Source organism: Amyelois transitella, chromosome 11 (genome assembly GCF_032362555.1).
Source record: "Amyelois transitella isolate CPQ chromosome 11, ilAmyTran1.1, whole genome shotgun sequence".
Lineage (NCBI taxonomy): Eukaryota > Metazoa > Arthropoda > Insecta > Lepidoptera > Pyralidae > Amyelois > Amyelois transitella.
Window position 1 is genome coordinate 4,170,387 of NC_083514.1, and position 23,593 is coordinate 4,193,979.

Below are 23,593 nucleotides of genomic sequence, written 5' to 3' on the forward strand. Positions count from 1 at the left end.
GTGTTGTACTGTCACAGTCACCTTAAACAACAAATTAACGGGAAATAATCATGTTCAAGTTATAGTAGTCTAGTAAGCTGTCCAAAGCCTTATATGTGAATTAAATTAAAGGCACGACATTAATTCATTGCGTATTGTGAACATAACAGATAAAACACCAGCTTTCAAAAACAACCAATGCTAGAATCGTTGTTGGTATTTTTTTTTAAATATCTGACAATGAACAAAAACATTGTATTTACCAACAATAAGATAAAGTGTCATGGAGATCGAATCAGTGATTTTGACGTGAATGACGAACAAACAAGCACACGAACACTTAATTGGATAGAAAAAATAAAATAGTAAGTAGGTAGTAGTCAAAAAATATTCCCGCATTTTTATAAATTTACATTGTCATATTGCAATAAGCCCTGGTTCACCACTAAGATGGCTTCAAATTTGTCAGTCGAGACGTATTGAATAATTCATTAGTTTATCATCGAGAGAATTAAGGCTTGTATTGGTATCGACAACATATCAGCCACACATCGTATTAGCATACGTCTTACGAGAAAACCGGACGGCCATCGTTGTTTCAACTTGTACCTGTCTATCAAAATTAAAGTACAATTACTACAACGATCCATGTGTTTACAAATAGAGGTATATTGAACATAGTACCAACTGTTGCCTGTCTAAGTTATGTTAAGCAAAGTTTCAAATCTATATCCGTTTATATAATCTAAAATCCGTTTAGTAGTTTTCGCGTGAAAGAGTAACCAGCCCGCATCCTTACAAATTTTCTTATCTATAACATTAGTAGGAACTAGCCGGAACAGAATATGATAGAAAGTAAATTTCCAGAAACTAATTATTATTAATGATTGAATTTTGATAAGTGAATATGAGCAGACTATCGCGAACAAAAGGAAAGCGTGTGAAAGGAGACATGAATAAATTTTGCTATAAAATCAATCATACCCTTATCGCATAATGTCGCCTATTCATTTTAGGAGAAACGCTTAAGTATCTCTATTGTCAATTATGCAATCTTTGAAACAATTTATTAGAGGAGAGGGCAACCCTAGCCCTGTATACACGAAGTTCAAGAACTTATTGTTTAAAAAATTTAAAGTTCTAGGTTTCGGACCTCAAAATGTGATAATGTGACGGCCAGCTTCTAGAGAAGGTGTGGTAGTGTTATTAACCATATACCTAAATCTACAAAATAAGGAAAAGTACATTTAGTTAAGTTGGACTTGGAATGCAGTGGAGTGATATATTGGAAAGTCAACATATTTTTAAATATCTACCCTCCAGGAGGATTTATCTCTGTCTTGTCAACATCAATTGACACTCTTATTTAGAGTTTGACATTTGAATAATGTTGCCATCGTTAATATAACTATGGATATGGTGCAATATGATTTTATTCGGCGGTTGTGAAGAAGAAGTTTAACAACACAATTGCTGCTGATTTATATATATATATTAATATGAAGCTTCTGGAGACGGAGTCTGATTAAATATAGAAAATTGACGATGGTTTGCAATTTGCGCTGGAAAGTTACATCGACCACCGCTGTAGCAGATAATTTTATTGCATGTTTTGTTTTATTTGAATTTTATTGATTTTATTTTTATTTGATTTAAATTTATTTTTATAAGAGACATCATAGAATTTAATAATACTTAATTCTTTGCTAATTGTTTAATTTGGTTTGTTTGTTTTATATTTTTTTTTATTTTATTTATTAATGTTGACGATAAATTGATGTTTTTAATTTGATCTGTATATTTAAATATTATTTTTTAATCTTTTAGTTATTATAATTAATGGACTGGTAATAATGTCACATCATGGCTCATGTCCTCTTTGCCCGGATACTTCGCGCCAATACGTTATCCCTAGAGGATTAGCTGTCCATATTGGTCGAATGCATAGGCGCGGTCCAAGTCAGGTTTGCCCGGACTCTGTTTCTTCAGTACAAACACATGCAACTGATGATCTCAGTGTACTCGATAATCTTTTTTTATTAAAAAAAAATGTGCCAGTATTGAAGCATATCCCAAAAGGAGCAAGATGCTTGGCCGCAGGCAAACTGGCTTCCGTAATAGAGATTTTTTTGAGAGACAATAGCATCCTCGCGTGGTCAAATCTCTTATCTTTCTCTTTTACTGCCTTAAGAGTACCAAAACGTGAGGGACAGTCCTCTCTTACCTCGAAAGTGAAGGAAAATATTAATGGTGTTAATGATGAAGTGCTCAACATTGACGACCGTGGAAAATTATATTCTTTTAACAGATCTATAGAGGCAAAGGTATTTGACGGTGATCTTAGAGGTGCGGTTCGTCTTTTGTTGTCGGATTGTTCTGTTGCACCTTGTGATATGCATACACGTAATTCCTTAATACGGAAACATCCTACACCGTCTCGTCCATTGAGAATGCCTTCGGAGCCGAACCGTTCTAACAGATGTCTCACGGTTGATTCTTCACAAGTTTCTGTGGCACTGTCTTCTTTTCAGACTGGTTCCGCTTCTGGTTTGGATGGTCTTCGTTCGGATCATTTGAAGGAACTTATGTCTGCTTCAGCAGGGGATAATGGGGTTCGCCTATTGGAAGCACTCACCAACCTTTGTAATTTTCTTTTGAAAGGACTTCTGAATCCTCAAGTGTGTCCATATCTGTATGGAGCATCTCTTTGCGCTCTTCAGAAAAAAGATGGAGGAATAAGGCCTATTGCTGTGGGCAACGTCTTCAGACGATTGGTGTCGAAACTGGGATGTACCGCTGTTAGAGAAAATTTTGCAAAATATTTACAACCACACCAGCTTGGATTTGGAGCATCAAGAGGCTGCGAGGCCGCTATACACGCAGCACGATATTTCGTAATGTCCAATCAGAATACTGATAATGTTGTTTTAAAGATCGATGTAGAGAACGCTTTCAACACTTTGGAAAGGGATGTAATGCTAAGTGAGGTGCAAGAACATACTCCTGAACTTTTCCCCTTTACATACCAGTGCTACGCATTTTCAAGTAATTTAGCTTTTGATGGTGTTCCCATAAAGTCTCAGGTTGGCGCTCAACAGGGGGACCCTCTAGGTCCTTTGATGTTCAGCTTGGCAATTCAGAAGACAGTTGCCAGCCTGAAATCACCTTTGAATATCTGGTACCTGGATGATGGAACCTTGGGTGGTCCACCTGATGTAGTAGCAGCTGATTTTCGGCGTCTGATTGAAGCTTTTAGACCTCTGGGCCTTAAAATCAACCCGAGTAAGTGCGAATTGTTTTTGTGTGGGGAGAACGCACGCGCTTCCGTTTCACGCTTTAATGACGTATTATCTGGGATAGAAGTCATAAGTGGTGAGAATTTTAATATTTTGGGTGCTCCTTTGTTAAAGGAAGCGGTGCCTGCTTCACTTCAGAATAAACTCTCATTATTGATGACTGTCCGGGACAGACTAAACATTCTATCCTCTCATGTTGCCTTGGTCCTACTCCGCAATTGTTTTGCAATGCCGCGGTTAACATACATAGCAAGGACGAGCCCAGCATGGTTGTTTCCACATTTTGTTCAGCAGATTGATGATGCGGTGCGTTCAACGTTAGAAAATATTTTGAATGTAAGTCTTGATGACATTCAGTGGGTCCAGGCTTCGTTGCCTGTACGTAATGGCGGACTTGGAGTTCGTTGTTTTTCGGAGGTTGCCCTTCCGGCTTTCTTGGCGTCCTCGCATGGGGCAGTTAATCTAGTAGCTAAAATACTCTCTATTGATGGTGATGGATTAATTTTGCCTCATGTGAATGAAGCCATGACATTATGGTCCAGCAGGTGTCCGAATACAGATATTCCATGTCAGCCCCACGTACAAAAGCTTTGGGATGAGAAAAGAATTCAGATTCTGATGAAGGACTTAGAAAGCTTAGCGAATGATTCGGATTTGGCACGTTTGAGGGCTTCTGCTGAGCCGGAATCGGGTGCATGGCTGCACGCTGTTCCGTCGCCTCAGATGGGAACTTTACTGGACAATGACTCACTTAGAATAGCTGTGGCTTTGAGGTTGGGCTGTCCAGTATGTGAGCCACACCAATGTATTTGCGGAAAGATGGTAAATTCCAGTGCGCATCATGCCCTCAGTTGTTTAAGGTGTGCCGGCCGTTTATCACGGCATAATACTATTAATCATATAATACGCAGTGCATTGGTGTCGGCAAACATTCCCTGTCAATTGGAACCACCTGGTTTGTCTAGGTCGGACGGGAAGCGGCCGGATGGGCTTACTCTGGTGCCCTGGCGGAGGGGACGTAGTTTGTTGTGGGATGCAACCTGTGTGAGCACGTATGCGGCGTCCTACTTGAACAGTAGCACGCGGTCGGCTGGATCGGCTGCACGAGCGGCGGCTGCTCAGAAGTTAAATAAATACTCGGTTTTATTAAATCAATATGAGTTTATACCAATCGCCGTCGAGACAGCTGGCCCGTGGTGCCCAGAAGCGAAAAGCTTTGTTAAAGAAATAGGACGCCGTTTACGTGACAGAGGGTATGACCACCGCTCCGGATGGTACCTGGTTCAAAGGATATCCTTAGCCATCCAAAGAGGAAACGCAGCTAGTGTGATGGGTACCTTTGAGCCGGGTACGATTCGGGGTGGAATTTTTGATTGACAATTATATATATTACATTTAGATTGAATAACTATTTTAGATTAATTGTAGAGAATAAAATTTGACATGTAACTTAATTTAAGATGTTAAATCATTAATTTGTAAATTCTACTAAAATCAAATCATTTTGTATCTAACATAAACTCAGTTGATGTCACAGAAAAGTAAATTAAATATTTATTACACAAATCCATATATCTACCTACTATACTTATAAACTGGAATGATGATAGTGCTACTAAGAAATGTAAATAATTTCTATACCAAGTTTGATTTGGTTTCTGCATTAAAACAACTAAATGTATTATTATTATTTTTTTGTGTGTGTATTTTGTTGTGCCTATTCTACTTTCATACCGACATTCCGGCTGTCTGCATGTAAGTAGAAATAGTATTTTATATGCAATAGTTAATTCAAAATTAAAATTGTCCGGTATCAACCATTTTATAGACAAGTAATTTTATTGAGTCTTGAATATTACACTGTTTGTATCACAGATCAAGATACAAACAGTGAAAAATACATGAATGCAGACATACATATAGATAAAGCCAAGAGTTAGGTGCCCTAAGCAAAAGAAGTATATGAAGGCAAGTGGAAAACTTTTGTATTTTCCTACCTCCAGAAATGCCCTACCCCAAGAAGATATTAATATGTACACATGTGTATCTTAAATTTTCGTTGTGATATGAAGGCAGCATTTGAGAGCTTAATCTAATGACTGTCGTTTAGGGTTAATGGGATCAGCGGCTTAAGCTGCCTTTGCTTCGAATAGCTTCTTATAATAAATAGAAACATTACAAATATAAATTCCCCTATTGGATAATGTTCCTAACTAATAGCTCCGGTAGGACTAGTTGCCACACGAAGTCACGATTGTCTACTGTTCCCTTTGATGGTATCTTGGCACGAACTCTATAACAAACACCCTATTTTGGGGGTCACATGCGGTGAAGTGCGTTTAATTTGTTTATCTTGATTTTTTTAGTTTTGGAGAAAAAGACTTCAACGAGCTGTGTAGTTAACGTGAATTTAATTAGTTTATCTGATTGAAACCTTAGATGGTATAGAAAACGGTTATAATAAGGCTAATAAGCCTAGACTTAAGCGTGCTAAATACGAGTATGGCATTTATTTTTATTTTAAAATTCATATAAGTAATTCCATTATAAAAAATACGAAAGTCTGTAACGTTTAAGAAATTAACTGATATTGGTTAGGATCTTAAGATAAATTTAATTAGTCAATAAATACCGACTAAAGGAAAGGCTAATGTACTTGGGATTCTTTTGTAGGCGATGGGCTGGTAAACTCAGTAATTGTAATTGTAACTCAATTCCAATCAGAGAGCCATACCGCTGAACGTGGCTTTTCAGTCTTTCCAAAACTGTAGGCTCTGTCTATCTATGGATTTCCCTTACGGGGTTAATATAATAATAAGTTTATGTAGCTATCTAGATGATATATGAGATATTTCTAGTACATTAGCAGCCTGAATCCTTGAAACTTATTATGGAAGTAAATGGCAAAGAGGCGAGCACGTAACGCCTATCTCCGTCGCCATAACCGCCTCGCACAGAATGCTAAATCAGCCGGTTATTTTATACTTCTCGTACCGGTAATATATCATTTTAAGAGATAGCATTAAGAGTATGTAGAATCTGCCTAAGGTATCAAAGGAATAGAGCGTAACACAAAATCATATATATCATAAAAATACAATATACCTAAGTTAGATTCCCCTACTAAAGTTGGGAGGAGGGCGGAGGTCAGATGGGAGTCGCTTCGAGTGAAAACCTGACTTACCCTATCCAGGATTCTGATATCCCGGATAGTGAGGATATCACTGGGACTAAAAGGAGCCAGGAGAAAGAAGAGACAAAATCATGTATTTGATACAATATGGGGTAGGATCTTCTGCATAGGTTGTTGAAGTCAGGCGGCGTTCACTTTGTACAAAAACCGTCGTAAATAGACGCACCCCTGGCTCCTGAAGAGAGGTGAGAATACAATTGGGACTAACGCTAGGAAGACGATGATGAATGCATTGGCCAAAAATCTAATTGTAAGTTATTTTTGATTGTATGTAGTTTGATATGAAAAATATATTCGAATATTGCAAAATAATAGGACACTAAATGTAGTTTAAATATGTAGTCATTATTAAATTATGACTATTTTACATTTATATTTTATAATGAAAAAAAAAAGTTACATTTCCACAAAAATATGCTTCATATGCAGCCCACCCATGAATGTTGTCATAATAGAGTCGATTTAAATGTGTTTTCATACACGTCGTTTCTTAAAATCGTGCGGCGATATCAATTTGCCTGGACGTGCCCAGAATTTGTAATGTAAGGCGTCCGCTCCCTAAAAGGGAGAGGGACCCTGCTGCGACGGGCTGTTTTGTGATAAGTTTGTGACATAAGTTACTATAGGTATAGGACTTTCTGAGGCAAAGCCGCCGATGTCCCTTAGCAAAATATTGATTAAGATCAAACCTTAAGAAAAATGCTTTTTCATCTCCTTTAAAGAGGAAGAGGTTATCAAAATCTTTTATAATGTTCACCAGTCCCAATGTCTGTTAACAAACGTAAACTTTCCTATATAATAATTTATACTATATTCGTCAAACTCAAGAATGAATTTATCATCTCACCACATCTTAGATTCCTCACAATGTCTGTTATTCAACTTAATATTTGAATCTCACGCCTTCGGTCAGGGAGTCGATTCAACACAAAGGTTTATTTTCCTCAATATCAATACGACGGGGTGCGACGATGCATCTAAATCTAGCAGAAGGGTTTTATTGTCCATTCTATAAGTTATACTAGTTTTAGACATTAAAACACCATTTCCACTTTTAGTTTTCAGTGATCTTTCACAAGATAACCAGCATAATTCTGAATGGGATCCTTTTTTAAAATCCTAGCTTTAATTAAGCGTCTTTTAGTTATAGTTTCTTTTAATGTTAATTTATGTATGTCCTTTATTTTAAATATTTTTAACCGGGTTCACTAAATTAATTTATTTAAACTTTATTGCACCTAAAACAACGTACTAATAGGTGAACTCTAAATTTGGGGGAGGAGATTTAAGAATTTATATTATTATTTCCGTGGTCTAACCACCAGCATCGTATCACTGCACCAGACTGACCACTTTCGCGAATCGTGGACCGGCTTTTAGCAAAAATTTGATCAGTGAAAGTCAAGAGTGATCCGAGTGCTATGGACAACCCGAAGGGACCACTCAATGAGTTATGACACATAGTAAAAACTATTCGCACACTAATTGTGAAAGTTACGTTAATTATTCGTTTCCTCGATGATGACAATGATGTATTGCTAATTTCTGAAATCCTGTTTGTGATGCTCTTTAATTTATCTGTATTCAAATCAATAAATGTCTATATATTCTGTTTGGTTCTAAATTAATTTTTACCTTATTTTTTACCTTACTGAATATCTCTGAATCTCATTTTAAATCTTGTAGGTACTTACGCTGTGTACTTACTTTGCAAGGGATAAATACGTGATCTATTGTATATAAGTATGATATACTTATAGACCGAACCAAAACGCAAAGATGCAGTGCCAGCGCAAAAACTTGCTGTTTCGGTGCGAACATGTCAACTGGCAGCAACATAAGGAGGGAAGAATATTATAATTTAAATTAATATTGTTTACGGCCCACCACTCAGGTTCCCATACATAATCGTTGAAAGGCGACAACTCGGCCGTCAACTGAACAGATATGGACTCAATTTGCAGAAACGGCGAGCAGGTTCGAGTCACTTTTTACATCGCATTCAGGGTCATTGACATCGGCTAAACACCATTATGGCAGTGTCAATGCACCAGGAAATTATCACTGACCCTCAAATGTGCAAATTGCATTAGACTTCTTACACTCTTCCAGACGCGCTGCTCGCTTCGCTGCTGGGCCAATTATTAGAAAGAAAATTTGCAAATCTTACCTACTCATGAATAATTAATGGAATTGTACCAAATTCATAAAAAAATTTGCGTTAGCGGTATCTGAACCTATTTGTTTGATTTTGATAGTCCGTGTGCTTAAAATTATAGTATGCATATGCAATTGCGGTCGACAAAAGAAATGCATTGTAGTAATAATTTCTCAAGTAATTCAGCCCCGATCAATCGCAATTTGACGTCTACTAGATTGACTACTTACCTACATGTGTAATGTAGACATACGAATAAGAGAACTGTGGGTAAATTTTGAACATATCACGAAAAAAGATTCCTAATGTTCCCAAAGTATTATGACCTAACAGTCAATAATTGAACAAAAACCGCAAGAAATAACTGATTAGTCATATGGGCCTGCACACCTCAGTGACTCACTGCAATAATGTGCAGGGAAAAGTAACTTCAGGTAGATTTTAATGTTTTAACTGTAGTTTTTAAGTTTATGTCTCGGGTTTAATAAACAAGCCAAAAAAGTCTAAAAATCACTAAGCGCATGGTTACAGCGTATCATGCTTTCTCATTAATAAATGAATAATTTAAAATTCAAGACTCGAATTTCAAAACTTCTTCGTTCTTTACAAGGGTTTCTTAAGTTAGGTGGGACTCCACTATTAAGTTTGGAACTCAAACGAAATATTAAGAAGAAGCGTATTCTATAAAACAAGTCAGAAATGTATCTCTCTTATCAAATACAACATCCTTATGAAGAGCCACAAAACAATTTTGCCCGAATCATAAGAATTGGACGTATTCCGCATTCTATGGGTGGATGTTTACAAAATCTATTTCGTTTTCTAAACAATCTAGGCTCCTAAGTTTATTTCTCGGCGATAAATCCACTCGATTGATGAGTGTACTTTTCTTGAGTTAGTGCTGATGTCGCCGATGACTAACCTAGATTCTGGACAAAAGTGCAAGAGTCACGCGTGACCGTACGAGGTCTAGACTAGACATTTACTAGATGGCATAGAACAGGTCTGAGAAAAAGTGGAATAGATATAAAGTTGTCTTTTCTTAGCGGTAGTTACATTCCATTTAATCAGGTTGGGACATCGATGATAGTTACTGTTTCTAAATCAAACTGATAAACCACTTAAACATTATTTGAGTTTTAATGTAAGGCGGTATTATGAATTTTCTTAACCGAAGCAAGAGAGAGATAAGTCGGAAGGACCCCGGTCCCCGAAACACTTCTGTGGAGGGTGCAAGCGGCAACACGCAGAGATGAGAGAGAGATAGAGAGAGAGGTATTATGAATTTTCTGTTGAAGAACCATGAGGAAATATTATACCACTAAAGAGATGCTTAACATCATGTTATTCACAATACAACGCGAAAACGCTTTCTACTAAAACATATCTACATAAATATCTATAACTACGTACAGAAATACGCGATGGAAGTTTCTAAGTTGTGGAATGGAAGGAACTAGAAAACATTTCTAACTATTAATATGGAAAAATATCTGTTTAATGGACAAAGAGAAAAGCAGAGAACGAATGCATAAACAAACTGAAGGAATAAATAAAAATATACCAATCACAGTAACAAAACAGGCTCATAACGAAAATAAATTGGTCTCATCTGTATCAATCATAACATAACAACTGAACTACCGAAGACCATTAGTCCAGCCGCCAACCCGCGGGCCATTTTCACCCGAATGGACCCGATTTAATTAACCCAAAGCCCATCGTTTACTTATTTCATGAATAGTTTTACATACAGAACGGACATAACTCAATTTGTATTGTAATCCGGAGGTAAATTGGGCTGCAGAGATGCACTCGAATTTCAATCACGCGGGACTTGTAAATCATAAAGGCCCTTATCAAATCAATTTCGGTATTAACACTTGACTCATACAGCTGATTTAACAGATGTTTTGAAAATTTTTATTCTTTCTTGATCGAATTAGTAGATTAAATAGTGAAAGAAAAGTGCTGAAAAAAGTTTGTGTGACAAACCTTTTTCACATCAAGGCATTTTTTCAATATTACTAGCTGTTCCGGCAAACGTTGTTTTGACACAATTTCATGAGAATCGATCAAGCCGTTTCGGAGGGGTACGGGAACGAACATTGTGACACGAGAATTTAATAGATGTATAAGATAAACAGGATTCATTTGTTTCTTCTTCTATCGTCTGTAAGCCAGGCAATTCTATTTTTTTTTTTTTATAATACCACAAAGAATGATATATATTCGCCTGAGACCACAAATTTGTAGACGAATTCCATTACGCCACACGGTCCGTGTCCGACAGAAGCACTCGGGCACTTGCCTCGAATGACTTTCATTCCGTCACGCTCACCCTAAAGCATGTAGACATCCTAAGAAAATCCGCAAGCTTTCGCGATAACGACCTGTCGCTCTTAAGAGACAAGAGCGAAACTTGAACGACTTAGAAATAACTTGCGATCTTAAACACTCGACTGCACAGTAGCCACTTATATTAGCTTTGAGCTATTAGCATCTAAGTGCTTGCGGTTCATTTCATATTAGTTCAGAATGTGTGTTTATCGGGACCAAGGGCAAAATTAAATAGACGGCAGATTGTTCAACAATATTATGAATTTTGAAATATTAAATTTACTCATTTTCACTTCCCTTATACCTAAACTAAGGGTTTTCAAAAGAATTTATAACAAATAAACACTATTTTAACTTGTATTACCTACTTATTGTTATAACAAGTATTCAATAGTGTATGTTAAGAAAGAGCAGGATTTTCTGATACAGGCATACTTTGCTTTATAGAAAATCCTTACAATGTATAGTGTACACTTTGTAGGTAAAGAAATAAAGGCATTTTTCATTTTCAATTCAAACACTTGAAAAAAGCAGTAATATTGTTTGATGACCCCTAGCCGTGAAAACCCGACACACATTTACACTAGAAAACTAATGTTATTCACACCATGTTTACTTTTCCCAGTCAATTTTCGGGTGCCTTTGCCATTTTAAGTGCTAAATCTGTGCTTTCGATATTTTGTGTTAGTAACCAAGAGCGTCACATGTGGCGAATATGTGAGCTAGTTTCTTCTTCGTGACTTATCTATCTCCGTCAGACCGCCGCCCTACTCCAGTATCATCTGAGAGCAATTGATACTGGATATAAATCTGTACCGATATCCGCTTATGACACACGACATTCTTTTTATATTTTAATAGCTATTTCACGCGACTTTGTCCGGGTTTCTGTCAAAGGTCACTTATTGTTAACGGATTTAAAAGCTTAGTCAAGTCTCCACGTTTTTAAAATTAACTACCAACGACATGTATCAAATTAAAATTTCATTAATGCGCAGTATTTTTGTTGCCTCATTTATCAATTTTGTATGTGTTAGGTTGAGAACATTTACTTAATTGAACTAATATTTTAACCTTGCAGTTGCAGGTCTATAAATATTTTTAATCCTCGACTCGACCGTATGTGAGCGCTGAGCTGCCTGGGGCGGCAGCCTCGTGGAGCCAACCCGCCATATATGGCCAGCTCGAGTCGCCACACTTGCGACAGACGCAGGCGCGGGTATTTTAGGCGCACGCTTGGCCCTAAATTGTTTACACGCATGCGCATTACCACATTTTAAATGTCACGGTGAGTACAAAGTGTAATGCAATATTACTGCATCCAAATTACTGTAAGGCTTGTATTACAGGTGCAATGTTTAATCAGACGAGTATCTCACCTAATTGATTATTAAATGGAAAAATAACCGATAATTTCTGTAGGCTGGCTGACTGTTGAAAATTTTAATAGCGACTATAAACTATAAATAATTTAAATCTTTCTTTCTGAATCTCTAAAAAACTTGAAAAAGTTAGGATTACTTACCCGTAAAAGTCTTTAATTTTCTAAGCTATAACTTTTATAATTTCTTATTTAAAAGTGAAAATAACAAATCTTCAGACCGATATAATCTGCTACAATTTAGTATCAATGTCAATAAATTGATCAAACTCTAACAGCTAACAACATGAGAACTTATTTTCCAGTATTAGTATAATTATATGGTAACTAATAAAGTGCAGGATATATCGCATTGCCACGTTTGTTCGGCGCCAGTATAATAAAATTAAAGAGCATAGATGATTATACTAGTTTCAGATGTACAAAGTCTTTGCACATGTCTAGAACACCGCAGCCATATTAGTTAAACCACAGAGTAATTAACTCAGGAAGGTATTTCATATCTTTTTGGAACTACATAAAAACATACATATAATCACGTCTATATCCCTTGTGTAGGAGACAGAGCCAACAGCCTTGAAAAGGCTGATAGATAGACCACGTTCAGCTGTTTGGTTTAATAAATTTTGAGATATTTTTTTAAAAGAAGATCCCCAAGTTTGTAAGCCTATCCCTTACTTACCTTTTAGGATATCCATGGAAAAGAGATGAAGTTTATCACTTTTAGATCATGGTGTTTGGAACTTAGTGTAATAAAAGCATTTTAATACAAGAAATACCATATATAATACCAATAGTCAGAAGCATTTTCTTTTTTAATTTTATAGAACACTAAATCAATGAGTAAATTTGTAATAGAAAAGAAAAACATAAATATTACATATGTCTAACTTTCTGTACAATCCATATTCTATCAGTAGACAGGATTAATCAAACCGACGCATTATCTTTAATCGTAGACATTAGAGCGCTAATCCGAGGGGACGAGTCGCGAACGATGATCATTTCAAATCGGAATGAGGTTAAGTCGGATTTTTATGAAAAAGTTATTTAAATAAAAATGTCGAAGATTACCAAACTGGGGCGAACAATCGAACATCGGATTCGGAGGCAGCAGCGATCGATTATGTTCCCTAATAAGGGTCTCGGGAACATTCCCTAAATGTGCAAAAGGACGCCGCCGAGGACGCTGCGACGGACAAAAAACAGAATTACTTTTCGGGTGACCTTAAGACTCTTCTCTACGATCATATTCATAAGAAAGAAACTGAACAAGCAAGATTCAAGTAAGTAGAAACCGATATTGTGTGATTTCTTCTATGGCGAAATTATTTGAAACTATTTACATCATTTGAATATCGATTAAAACTTGAGGTCCCAGGGGAGTAGGTATATTTTTTTTTTTTTTGTAAAATGTTATTGTTATGTTTAATGTAATAACCAACCAGATAAGAATAGATATTGTCGTAAGATATACTCGTAATTACCTACTTGAGCGAAATTTCATCGAAATAAATGCATACATTATTTGGGACTGGAACCGTCCCGACGATCCCTTTAGTAAGCTTGCCCGTACAGGGCAGTCTTAAAAAAGGAATTTTCTGCGAATCCACGCACACATTTTATAGTAAGCGTGGTTGAGACGCGTCTTGTTTTTAAACCAAATTACTCAAAACTCGTTCTCAGGCTTTTAAAAATTTGAAAGCATCGGAATCCTTAGGCTAGGTAGGTTTTTTCCTTATCGTTAACACTCAGCTGTAGCCTTATTTCATTTATATTATGAAAGTATGCATCTAGTTTAATCAACTGTTTAACTGAGTAGGTACGTTTTGATTTCCTTGTTTTAATGTCTTTTGAAGGGATAAATATTCAAACTACAGACCTAGGTATTTTTTGTCGAGGTACTTATTTTAATTTAAGTCTGATCCCATAGACATATAGTGAAAATAGATGCATAAAATCTCATTATTTCTCCACTTTCTTAACTTCTAGTTTTTCTTAACCTGTCCTTAGCGATTAGCCAAACCTACCTTTTATTTTAAATTTGTTATTGCAAAAATAATAATAAAATGTGAAGTCAATTATACCTAATGCCTTTCAAAGTGAAAGCATTCAATTTATATTCAGCTGAAGTCAATTGGATCCGTAAGAATTTCTTTCAATGGACTAATTTAATGATAAAAGCTCATCTTAAAACTCTTCCTATCCTACCGTATGTCTAATGATTTTTACCAGACCAAATTTATTATGAAAGAAGTTAATTTTCCCTTAAAAATTGAGATATTAAATTGAAAATATAGATTATTTATTATGCCTGATATTGAATACACTGAACTATTGGGATTATTTAAAAAAAGTCAAAAGTTTAACATGAATAACTATAAAGTGCAATATTTGACATTTGTTCTGAAGTAGAAAATGTGACGTCCCATAAATAAACCGATTGTATAGTTGAATACTCCTTAAAAGTACAAAAGAAGACCGCCGTGCATACCAACACATCCAGTAGAGTCTGATAAGCTCTGGAAGGCACGTCCATTATCGTTATAAAGGCTAAGATGCGTACAGTGTTCCTCGATAAAAGTTATTGCTTGGGGTAACCTAGTTCTACATACTAGCCATAGATTCTTTTCTTATGGCCAGTATAGTTGAAGTACTGGCCGTTAATTTAAAAGAATATTTAGATTTCGAATTAGTTGGCTGGAATAATCTAGTTGTGGCATTTGTAGTATAACGACATTTTCTATGAAAATCTCAGCAACAATAGTTTATTTAAAAAGAAATAAGAACACCTTGAGAGCATCGGTGGTCGAATCGGTAAAGTGCCCGGTAAAAATGTATGATACGCATAAATGCTCAGGTTCAAGAAAGGAGGGTTATGTGCCCCCTGCAAAGGTAGCCAGATGAGAGTCGCTTCGCCAGTATCCATTGTCAAAGGCATACCCCGGGCTCCCCTCCAGAGTGGTGAGGATACAACCAGGACTAGAGCCAAGAGAAAGAAATGTATGTAAGTATTTATTCCAAAAGCACACCATTTAGAAAAATGATGTGCTTATAAAATTTCTCAAGTTTAAGTTATTGTTCACTATGAATGGAGCTAAGCTTTTATTACTTTTACGGTTCCATTCATTTCTTAAGTTAAGCACTTAAGTGCGATACTGTGAAACTTTAATAGAAAAAAGGTATAGAAAGTAATCTTAAAATTTTTGTCTTTTAATTTGTTAGGAAGTTACGATTAATTGATAAGTAACAACCTAAAAAACATTTGTAAAAAAGTTAACAGACAGATTACTAAGGTGAGTCAGCTGATCTTTTTATCTGAGAATATTTATTCCATAAAATGTGTTAACTTTAAAACTTCATGTGAGTCAACCTGTTTATGAAACAATAATGTATTTATGTAACTAAATGTGTATGGGCAAAAGTTATTTGCAAGTATAAGTGCACATTGAGATAGATATCGATTGGAGCAATCATAGACAGTAGGTAATTCCCCTAGTTTAGCTAGATTATGTCCAATGTGTATTCGTACCAGCGCACACTGGTAAAGCAATCTATAGGAACAAACAGTAGAGTTAAAATTGGCTTTAAAATGAAGACTAGCTTAACTGGAGTTAACACCATCCAACTGTGTAGATCTTTTGGCGTTTAGTGAGTAAAATAATTTTATTTGCACATTATTTAACTAATATTTCATGATAATTCTAGTTACAAGGGTAAAAAATCTTTAAGCTTTTAGCATTTAAACTAGGTACCCTAATCAAATAAATATTTGTAGCAATTAAGAACATTTCTTTAGATATAGTTTAAACTGAGTGATTACTACATACATTTTTTTTTCATATTTACAAAATTTGTCGTCTTGCCGCACTAAACATTTCCAACCATTTTCACGAAATCGCTCCAACAAATCGCAGTTAACCTGACCAATGCTACACATCAATAACTGTGCAACATTATAAATTTCACGACCATTGTACATTGAAGTGCAATGAAAGCTAATCGACCGAGTTAGGTCACTTCATACACGCCTCTGTGACCCACTGGGCCGAACTAGGATATCGGATTACCCCGACAAATTGACAAGATTGTAGCCAGCGACGCATAAAATTTCTGGGTCAAATAGTTTACAGTTGTCACTACTATTAGCCTTTAACTGGTCTCCAAATTGCCTAGATTCTTGATTGTGAAAGTGACACTAAATCAAACTTAAACATTTTATTATCCATTTTAAATTATATAAAGAAAATTCTATATTATTGTACGGGCGTTATCCTTACCTACATAAACATCAACTTCAAAGCATCGTTGTCACTGGAATTTGTTAATACAATTTTTAAATTAGAAGTTATATAAAGTCAACGTAAAAAAGACAAGGAAAAATAGTTGTAAGATAAATCATGCCCAAGGAAGCATCAGTAGGTGCACTGACCCACAGTCGCCCGACACCATTGCTAATCATTTGCAACGCCTCGTTCACACCAAAGTTTATCTAGCCATTTAAGTAATACCCGTATCTGAACCGTCGCCTTAAAAGATAAGCCATTCTTCGAAGTGAGTTCTACGCTGAGTCATACACACAAGTAGCATTAAAGGTATTGCAACTCGGACGCTGTTATAGACTTGGCTCAAGCAAGACACAGACATACGAGTAAAGTTACATGGTATAAGTTTAAAAACTCTTAGCAAATGTACTTAATATTTTTTGCATCTTTATTTGCGTTTATTAAACATATATGTATATTTCTTTATTTATGTTCTTCATCCTGACGTTAGTCTTTGAAAAGAAATCCAAGGTGCACCATGACTACAGGGAATCCTAACCCATGTTGGATCATGCGGTTATGGTTACCTATACACATCCAGTTGCTTGAATGTGCAGTTTTCTTAACGATATTTTCCCTCGTCATAAGAGCATCAGTTAGTAATCAATGTTCTTACACTACGTACATAATTTAGAAAAGAGTCATTAGTATATGGCAGCGGTAGGACCTTATTTATACATATTTAGCTCGGATGACAACAGAACTGGATACACGTTATTTTCACACACATTATTGTGAAATGGCGGTATCTTCTTAGATTTATGTCTATGGCCTCAGAGCAAAGCACAGGGTCTCTCAAACACCGGATCAAGTCCGGCTCGTTTAGATGACGTATATACTCACGGGTTAACCGTTCTCGCGACTCGTTTAGATAAAAAATGAATTTAGTCGTCTGGTCAAAGATCAACTTTTACTGATGACGATTATTATTTACACTAAAAAATCTCGATCGTACCAACAGTAACAAAAATAAACATTTTTTTTTAATTTTGCTATCACTCCAGAATTATATTTACATCAAATATATACCAAAATATCTTTTATTTCCCTAAATAATAACTAAGTAGGTACCTTCAAAAATAACCAATATCATCAGCCGATCAATTTCCATCATTAAAAGAAATTAAAAAATAGGCTTTTCTTCGAACGCGCTATAAAGAAGATAACTTTTTTTACCGCCTTTTTTTGAAATCGGTAAAACTAAGTGTACCTAACAAACACTTTCTTGAAGACCGCATGAAAATCGATTCAGCGAAAAGCGTTATAATTGCGGAAAACTGAAACCTTTTTTAAGGCGAAGTTAAAACCGCTTCCTACTTTCTAGGTTCTATTTGCTAAGCATGCGGCTCCGCCCGCGGAAACGACATACTCCTTAATTTCGGGAAAACCTCTATTGGTCCATTTCTAGATTACATAAAACCTTAGAAACCAAATTATATCAATTCATTAATCAATCAATGTCCTCTTTACATATTTATACAAGCACACTTACTTTTAATTATTTCCTCCAATAGAACCGCTACGAACTACGAGTACGAGTATTGTTTCGTAGCAAGGCAACTATTTGCCCGCCGTAACCAAGCACCTGAAAATAGCAGGCGGAAATAGCTGCCAACCTTGCAGCGTTGGATCAATAGGGCCTTGAACTTAGACAAAAAGCCAGCCTCGCGCGAACCTTCACGAAAGACTCCATTGAACCTAAATATGGAACACGAACGTTCTATACCTTTTTTGGAAAGTGTTTCAAGAATTGAGTCCATAAATTTTACGTTTTATTGGTAAAAACGATTCAATATAATATTTATAAAAGCTGAGAACTAGGTAGGCACAGAGAGTATGGCTATAAAGATCTGAATATTACGATGTCCACGTTTATTCCGAAATAAGAAAAGGTATTATATTGTTGATTATTAAATTTGTGTCTGTCATGTATAATGGTTAGTCTTCGCTCTCGTGGAAATATTTTGAAATAAATGTAGCTTATAGATCAATGTCTGTGTAAAACTTTATCATATCGGTATTCAGTTATTTTTCAGTAGGAAATTTTATAAATATGGATATCAAACATGTTATTTATGGAAATGCACATTGCACAGGAGATATGAGTTATCGCCAATATTTTATTTATAACTAGATGCGTATCACATATCAATCATATAACAAGACTTCGATCATATATTTCAGAAATAAAATAAGATTGAAGATAGCAGATCTCGTACTCCACAAGTAGTTAAACAAGAAAACAAAATATCCCTTTCAACATTTAATAAACTTATAAAAATTTACGACAAATAAAGACCGCCGATAAGCTTGTAGCATTTCCTTGTGGTTAATATATTTATACCTTACTTACACCTACACGAAGTTACTAGATAATATACTAACACGAACAAAAACCAGCTTCTATTAAAGGTTTCCTCAAGGTGGTTTCCCTTTTTATGATATCAATTCCTAATTGAAATAAATTAGAAATACACGACGAAAAAGAATTTTAACCCACGCAAAAAAGTAGATTATCCGTCATGGTTGGCGGAGTCAAAAAGCTTAAAATTTAAAAAGTTTTTGTTTGCGAAAAAAAAAAAACAATGATTAAATATGGAATACGTAGAATGATATTACTTACCTACCATATCGGAACAGATATCTCGTAAATACAGATACGATACGGTTCTGGTTACGGCGAGGTATATAGATAAGGTGACAACTGATAGTGAATAAAAGGTTGGTAAATGTTTTTCGGGTGGAAAATGTGCAGACTGCGTAGTTTAATCTCGATTTTGGTCATTTGTCTGCAAAAATATACTAAGTAGATTTTCCAAAATACTATTGTTATAGGATAAGAATAACAGTTTTTATTAAATTAAGAAGTTAATTTATTAAAAGAAAACCTCTTGTTTTTTTCTCGTGGATTTCATTTTCATTCAAAGGACTAAATGACTTACATTCATCGGTTTTAATGTTTACACTATCAAATAAAAACACTATTTGTACCGATTCATATCGGTGCCATCAATTATAAGTAAGAAATTTTATTTCTCCTGTTGAGTTTTCCTGTTGATTTACTGTTTTTTCACAATTTAACTAGTCAATTTCTCATTTAAGTATTAATTTTCCAATTAATATTTATGAACAAACATCTTGCTCTCCCACGCATTCATGAATTACAAACTCCACAGCGGGATTGCTTTAGGGGATGGAAACCCCATATCAACATACATATATGTTCAAATATGATAAGGTAGATATTTTTATCCAGCTACTTTTATATAAGTCGTTAGATAATCTTAATATCTAACTATAAACAAAATTACTTTGAGAATTTATAATAAATCGATGACATTTGGTAAAAAAATATGATAATTTATAAGATAGCGTTATCGAAAAGATTACTGTACTTGTGTATCAAGCCGTGTATGTATCAATAATAACGATGGCGTATCAAAATTCAAATGAATAATAAGTCACGTACTGCCCATATGCATATGATAACTAGCATTTGGAGACTCGAAAATTCACGTAAAAACGGTAACTAGCTTACCATTACTTTGTTCCGGTGCCCATTAGCCTATTATAAAAAAGTATTTACTACCACTTATTAATTATTTTTAACTAAGTTTTAATTTGTATTTTGTACAATAAAGTTTAAATATATAAATAATTTGCAACATGAAATAAAATTACGCTCTTACACTATAACTATAAAATATGTTTAAGAGTACCTACTTAAAATATATAATACATTAAATGTACACATACAATTTATTAAAGTACAGGTATAAAGGTTCTGTGCACTTGTATACCAAAACTTTTCAACTAGACCTCACATGGGAGTCATTAGAGCGGTAGCGGCACTCATTAGATTAGCGGCTGACTCGCGGGTCGCGGATGGCACACGCACCACAGCACTCGGGACAGCTAGGACTCACCTGCGTGGGGAGCACGGTCTCCCGGCCCAGGGGTATCGACATTTTGCTAGCGGCGCCGCCGGCCGCACCCCGGCGCCCGCCCGCGCCGCACCATCCACCGACTTGCCACTACGACCGGAGCCCGCCCGATGCCGGCTCCTCAAACTCCCTCGTACAAACAAGAAAAACACTTTTCGCAAAAAAATATATCCACCTCAGTCTATCTCCTCCACCACTATTGCAACTCAACTGAAGCACAAAAGAGCACTAAATAAAATAAAAACAATTCCAGAACAGTTCAAAACAGAATACGGGTGCGTGAGAAGCGGGTACAGAATCGAGACACCGAACTGGCAGCCGCCCCGATAGGCGCGAGCATGCGACTGGCGCGCCACCGCGCGGCCGTCGCGCGCATCTCACCCCGCGCCTTCGTTGCCGACCCCGTCGCTTCGGCTCGGGGTCGCAAGCCAGCCTCCTTCATCTGTGTCCTAGCTCTCGGGCCCTTACGGCGGACCACATGGACACGTGCCGCCACACGCCCGTAGTGCGGTTATCGAGCGCGAGTACACATGCGCAGTGCGCCGCACTACCGCCGTGGCTCATTCATTTGTGCGTTTGCTTCGAATAACACACCTGACCAAATATTATGGCCGAAGTCTACAATGGGCGCGTTGTGCCTAAATAACAATTACGTACAGCAGCTTTAATGCTCCAATTTGTTTGATGATTTGAGATTAATTTCCGGTTAATGTCTGTTTCTATTAACAGCAAAAGAAGTTAGCTGCTTGAACAACAGTAACTAAGCCGATTGGATCGAATAATGCTGTCTTATCCGGATCTCGAGCTTTGAAACCAATGCTAAAGACAATGCAATCGAAAACACAATTTGCAATTATCTTCAAAACCTTCAGTTTTTCCATGGTTTTCCTCCACCCTACTCATTACGGTTTCATTCCAGTTAAAACTTCTTTTGCCTTGTCATAGATCTCCATGCAAGGTTACTTCTTGATACGCGGTTGACTGTACGTTACGTACTTTCGTGAGTTTCACAACACAGATCGACAGGGACGTTGTTGTAAATAACTATAATACTTTTATAAGTTACCAGTGAAATAAAACTACTTAGAAGAAATTGCTAAATTGTAACAACCTCAGAATTCAAGGGATAATTGTTTGTTTACTATTGCTGAAGCTAATTCAGCCTTCCTCAAAACGTCAACAGGGCTCTATACTTTCTAATTACGGAATCAGCCTTAAAAACGTACAGCTATTTATTAATTTACGATTTAATAATAACTGTGACAATCTAATGTATTAAACACAAACACAATATAAGTATTTTAGACAGGAAAAAGAATACACTGCATTTTATTTTTTGGATCAAGAACTCAAATATTAGGTAACCTACATTAACTTACGAGTGAATTATGTAAATAACAATCGCCAGATGATGTAGGTGGATTAAAGTTAAAAGTACATCACCTAAAAAACGTCTACAGATTCGAAGCTGGTATACTTTTCTATGTAGCCTACTGTACACTGAACTTTTAATTTGGAGATATTAATTATATTTCTTTTCTGGAGTGTAAGCTATGAGATTAGTTCTTTGACAAGCGTAGAGATAACAAAGACGTGACATGAAATACCTAGCACACGAGTATGCCTGTAGTTAAGCATGTCAAAAAAACTTGTTGCGACCTATACCTATATTGAGTCATGTGGGTGCGGGAACTTTAAGGTTGATGTATGTTTGTATAGAAATCTTAATAAAAGCGTGGAGCACAGGTATGCCAATAGCTGAATGATCCATAAAATACTGGCTCGACAAGTTTCCGACATTGAGGATCGGAAAGGTGTTTTGCCAAGTAGCTTAGACAGGAGGGCGCAGCGGGCTGTGTAGGCGAAATTCGAGGCTGTCCTCAATCGCCCACTTTTCCTTTCAGTGTTCTACCTTCACCGCCATGTTCCAGATTACGTCAATAGACAAGAATCAGGCTGGCCCTCCCTTCATTCACTAACTGCGATAACAGTCACAACAGAATTGTTATTCTGGTTTGTATGAATGGAATAAGTGGAACTTGAACTCCAAAATTGCACCTTGTTGTGTACCTAATAGCATTCTTTTATATGTTTGTATCTCAATGGCTTTGATCGCTGCTTTCAATAATTATGTACTTAACTGGCTGCCGAAATAAGCCATTTAAGAGTTTCCACAATCAGAAATATATATAACAAAAATTGTTTTCTACTAAAACTTATAATAGCCAGTTATCACGTATATATAATTTACACTTTTAATTATGGTCTAAGAATCTACCTCACACAAAAATATGAAAAGGTCGGAATAACACCTATTATTATATTAACACATAATTAGTACTATTAATAAAGACTATGTACCTAAAGATATGCTTATATATTTCTCTACTTTCTTATAATTCTTGCTATAATTAAGAGCTATTGTAACCATATTCAAGGAATAAATGATTATAAATGCACTAAAATTTTATAAGATACTTTATAAAATTTAGTGCAATAATGGCACAGGATAAGCATGAATCACATCAAACATCACAGAGTAAGTTTATGTTCTGCTGCTTTTATTAATGTTTAAAAATCCAGTGTAAGTAATGACAGCCGATGGAGTAGTTACTATTGCCCGAGACTTTAAAAAATTATAAAAACTTGCTTACTTTTACTTTCTAGATCATTTTAAAAAAATAAACTACCTAATATTGATGATGAGAGTATTAAATAAAAACCACCATAAAAATTGAAAAATACGTGTAAAAAACACAAATTTACGAAATATTCACCGAACAATGAAACAATGAACAATGAAAGTTTCAGTATTTTATAGAAAATACAGGGGTAGTTTGAAAGATACTTACATGTAATTTTCAAAGCTAATGACAACCCTAGCAACCGCGCGTGTACCATTGATTAACGATTCGGCGATTTCCGTGCGGCCGGAATGCCTATGTACCTACCAAACTGCCAACGCAGTAATGATAAC

The 23,593-nt window shown here is 35.9% G+C and overlaps 1 protein-coding gene across 1 annotated transcript in view; it reads right to left on the reverse strand.

Moving 5' to 3' along the window:
* LOC106135123 (breast cancer anti-estrogen resistance protein 1) overlaps positions 1 to 21,135 on the reverse strand; it is a 62,885-nt gene extending 41,750 nt beyond the window's left edge. Inside the window, exon 1 of the mRNA XM_060946737.1 lies at positions 20,599 to 21,135. Within this exon, the coding sequence (XP_060802720.1) occupies positions 20,599 to 20,640 (42 nt within the window). The 5' untranslated portion in view covers positions 20,641 to 21,135. The remainder of the gene's footprint in view (positions 1 to 20,598) is intronic.
* Between the last annotated feature and the right edge of the window lie 2,458 nt (positions 21,136 to 23,593).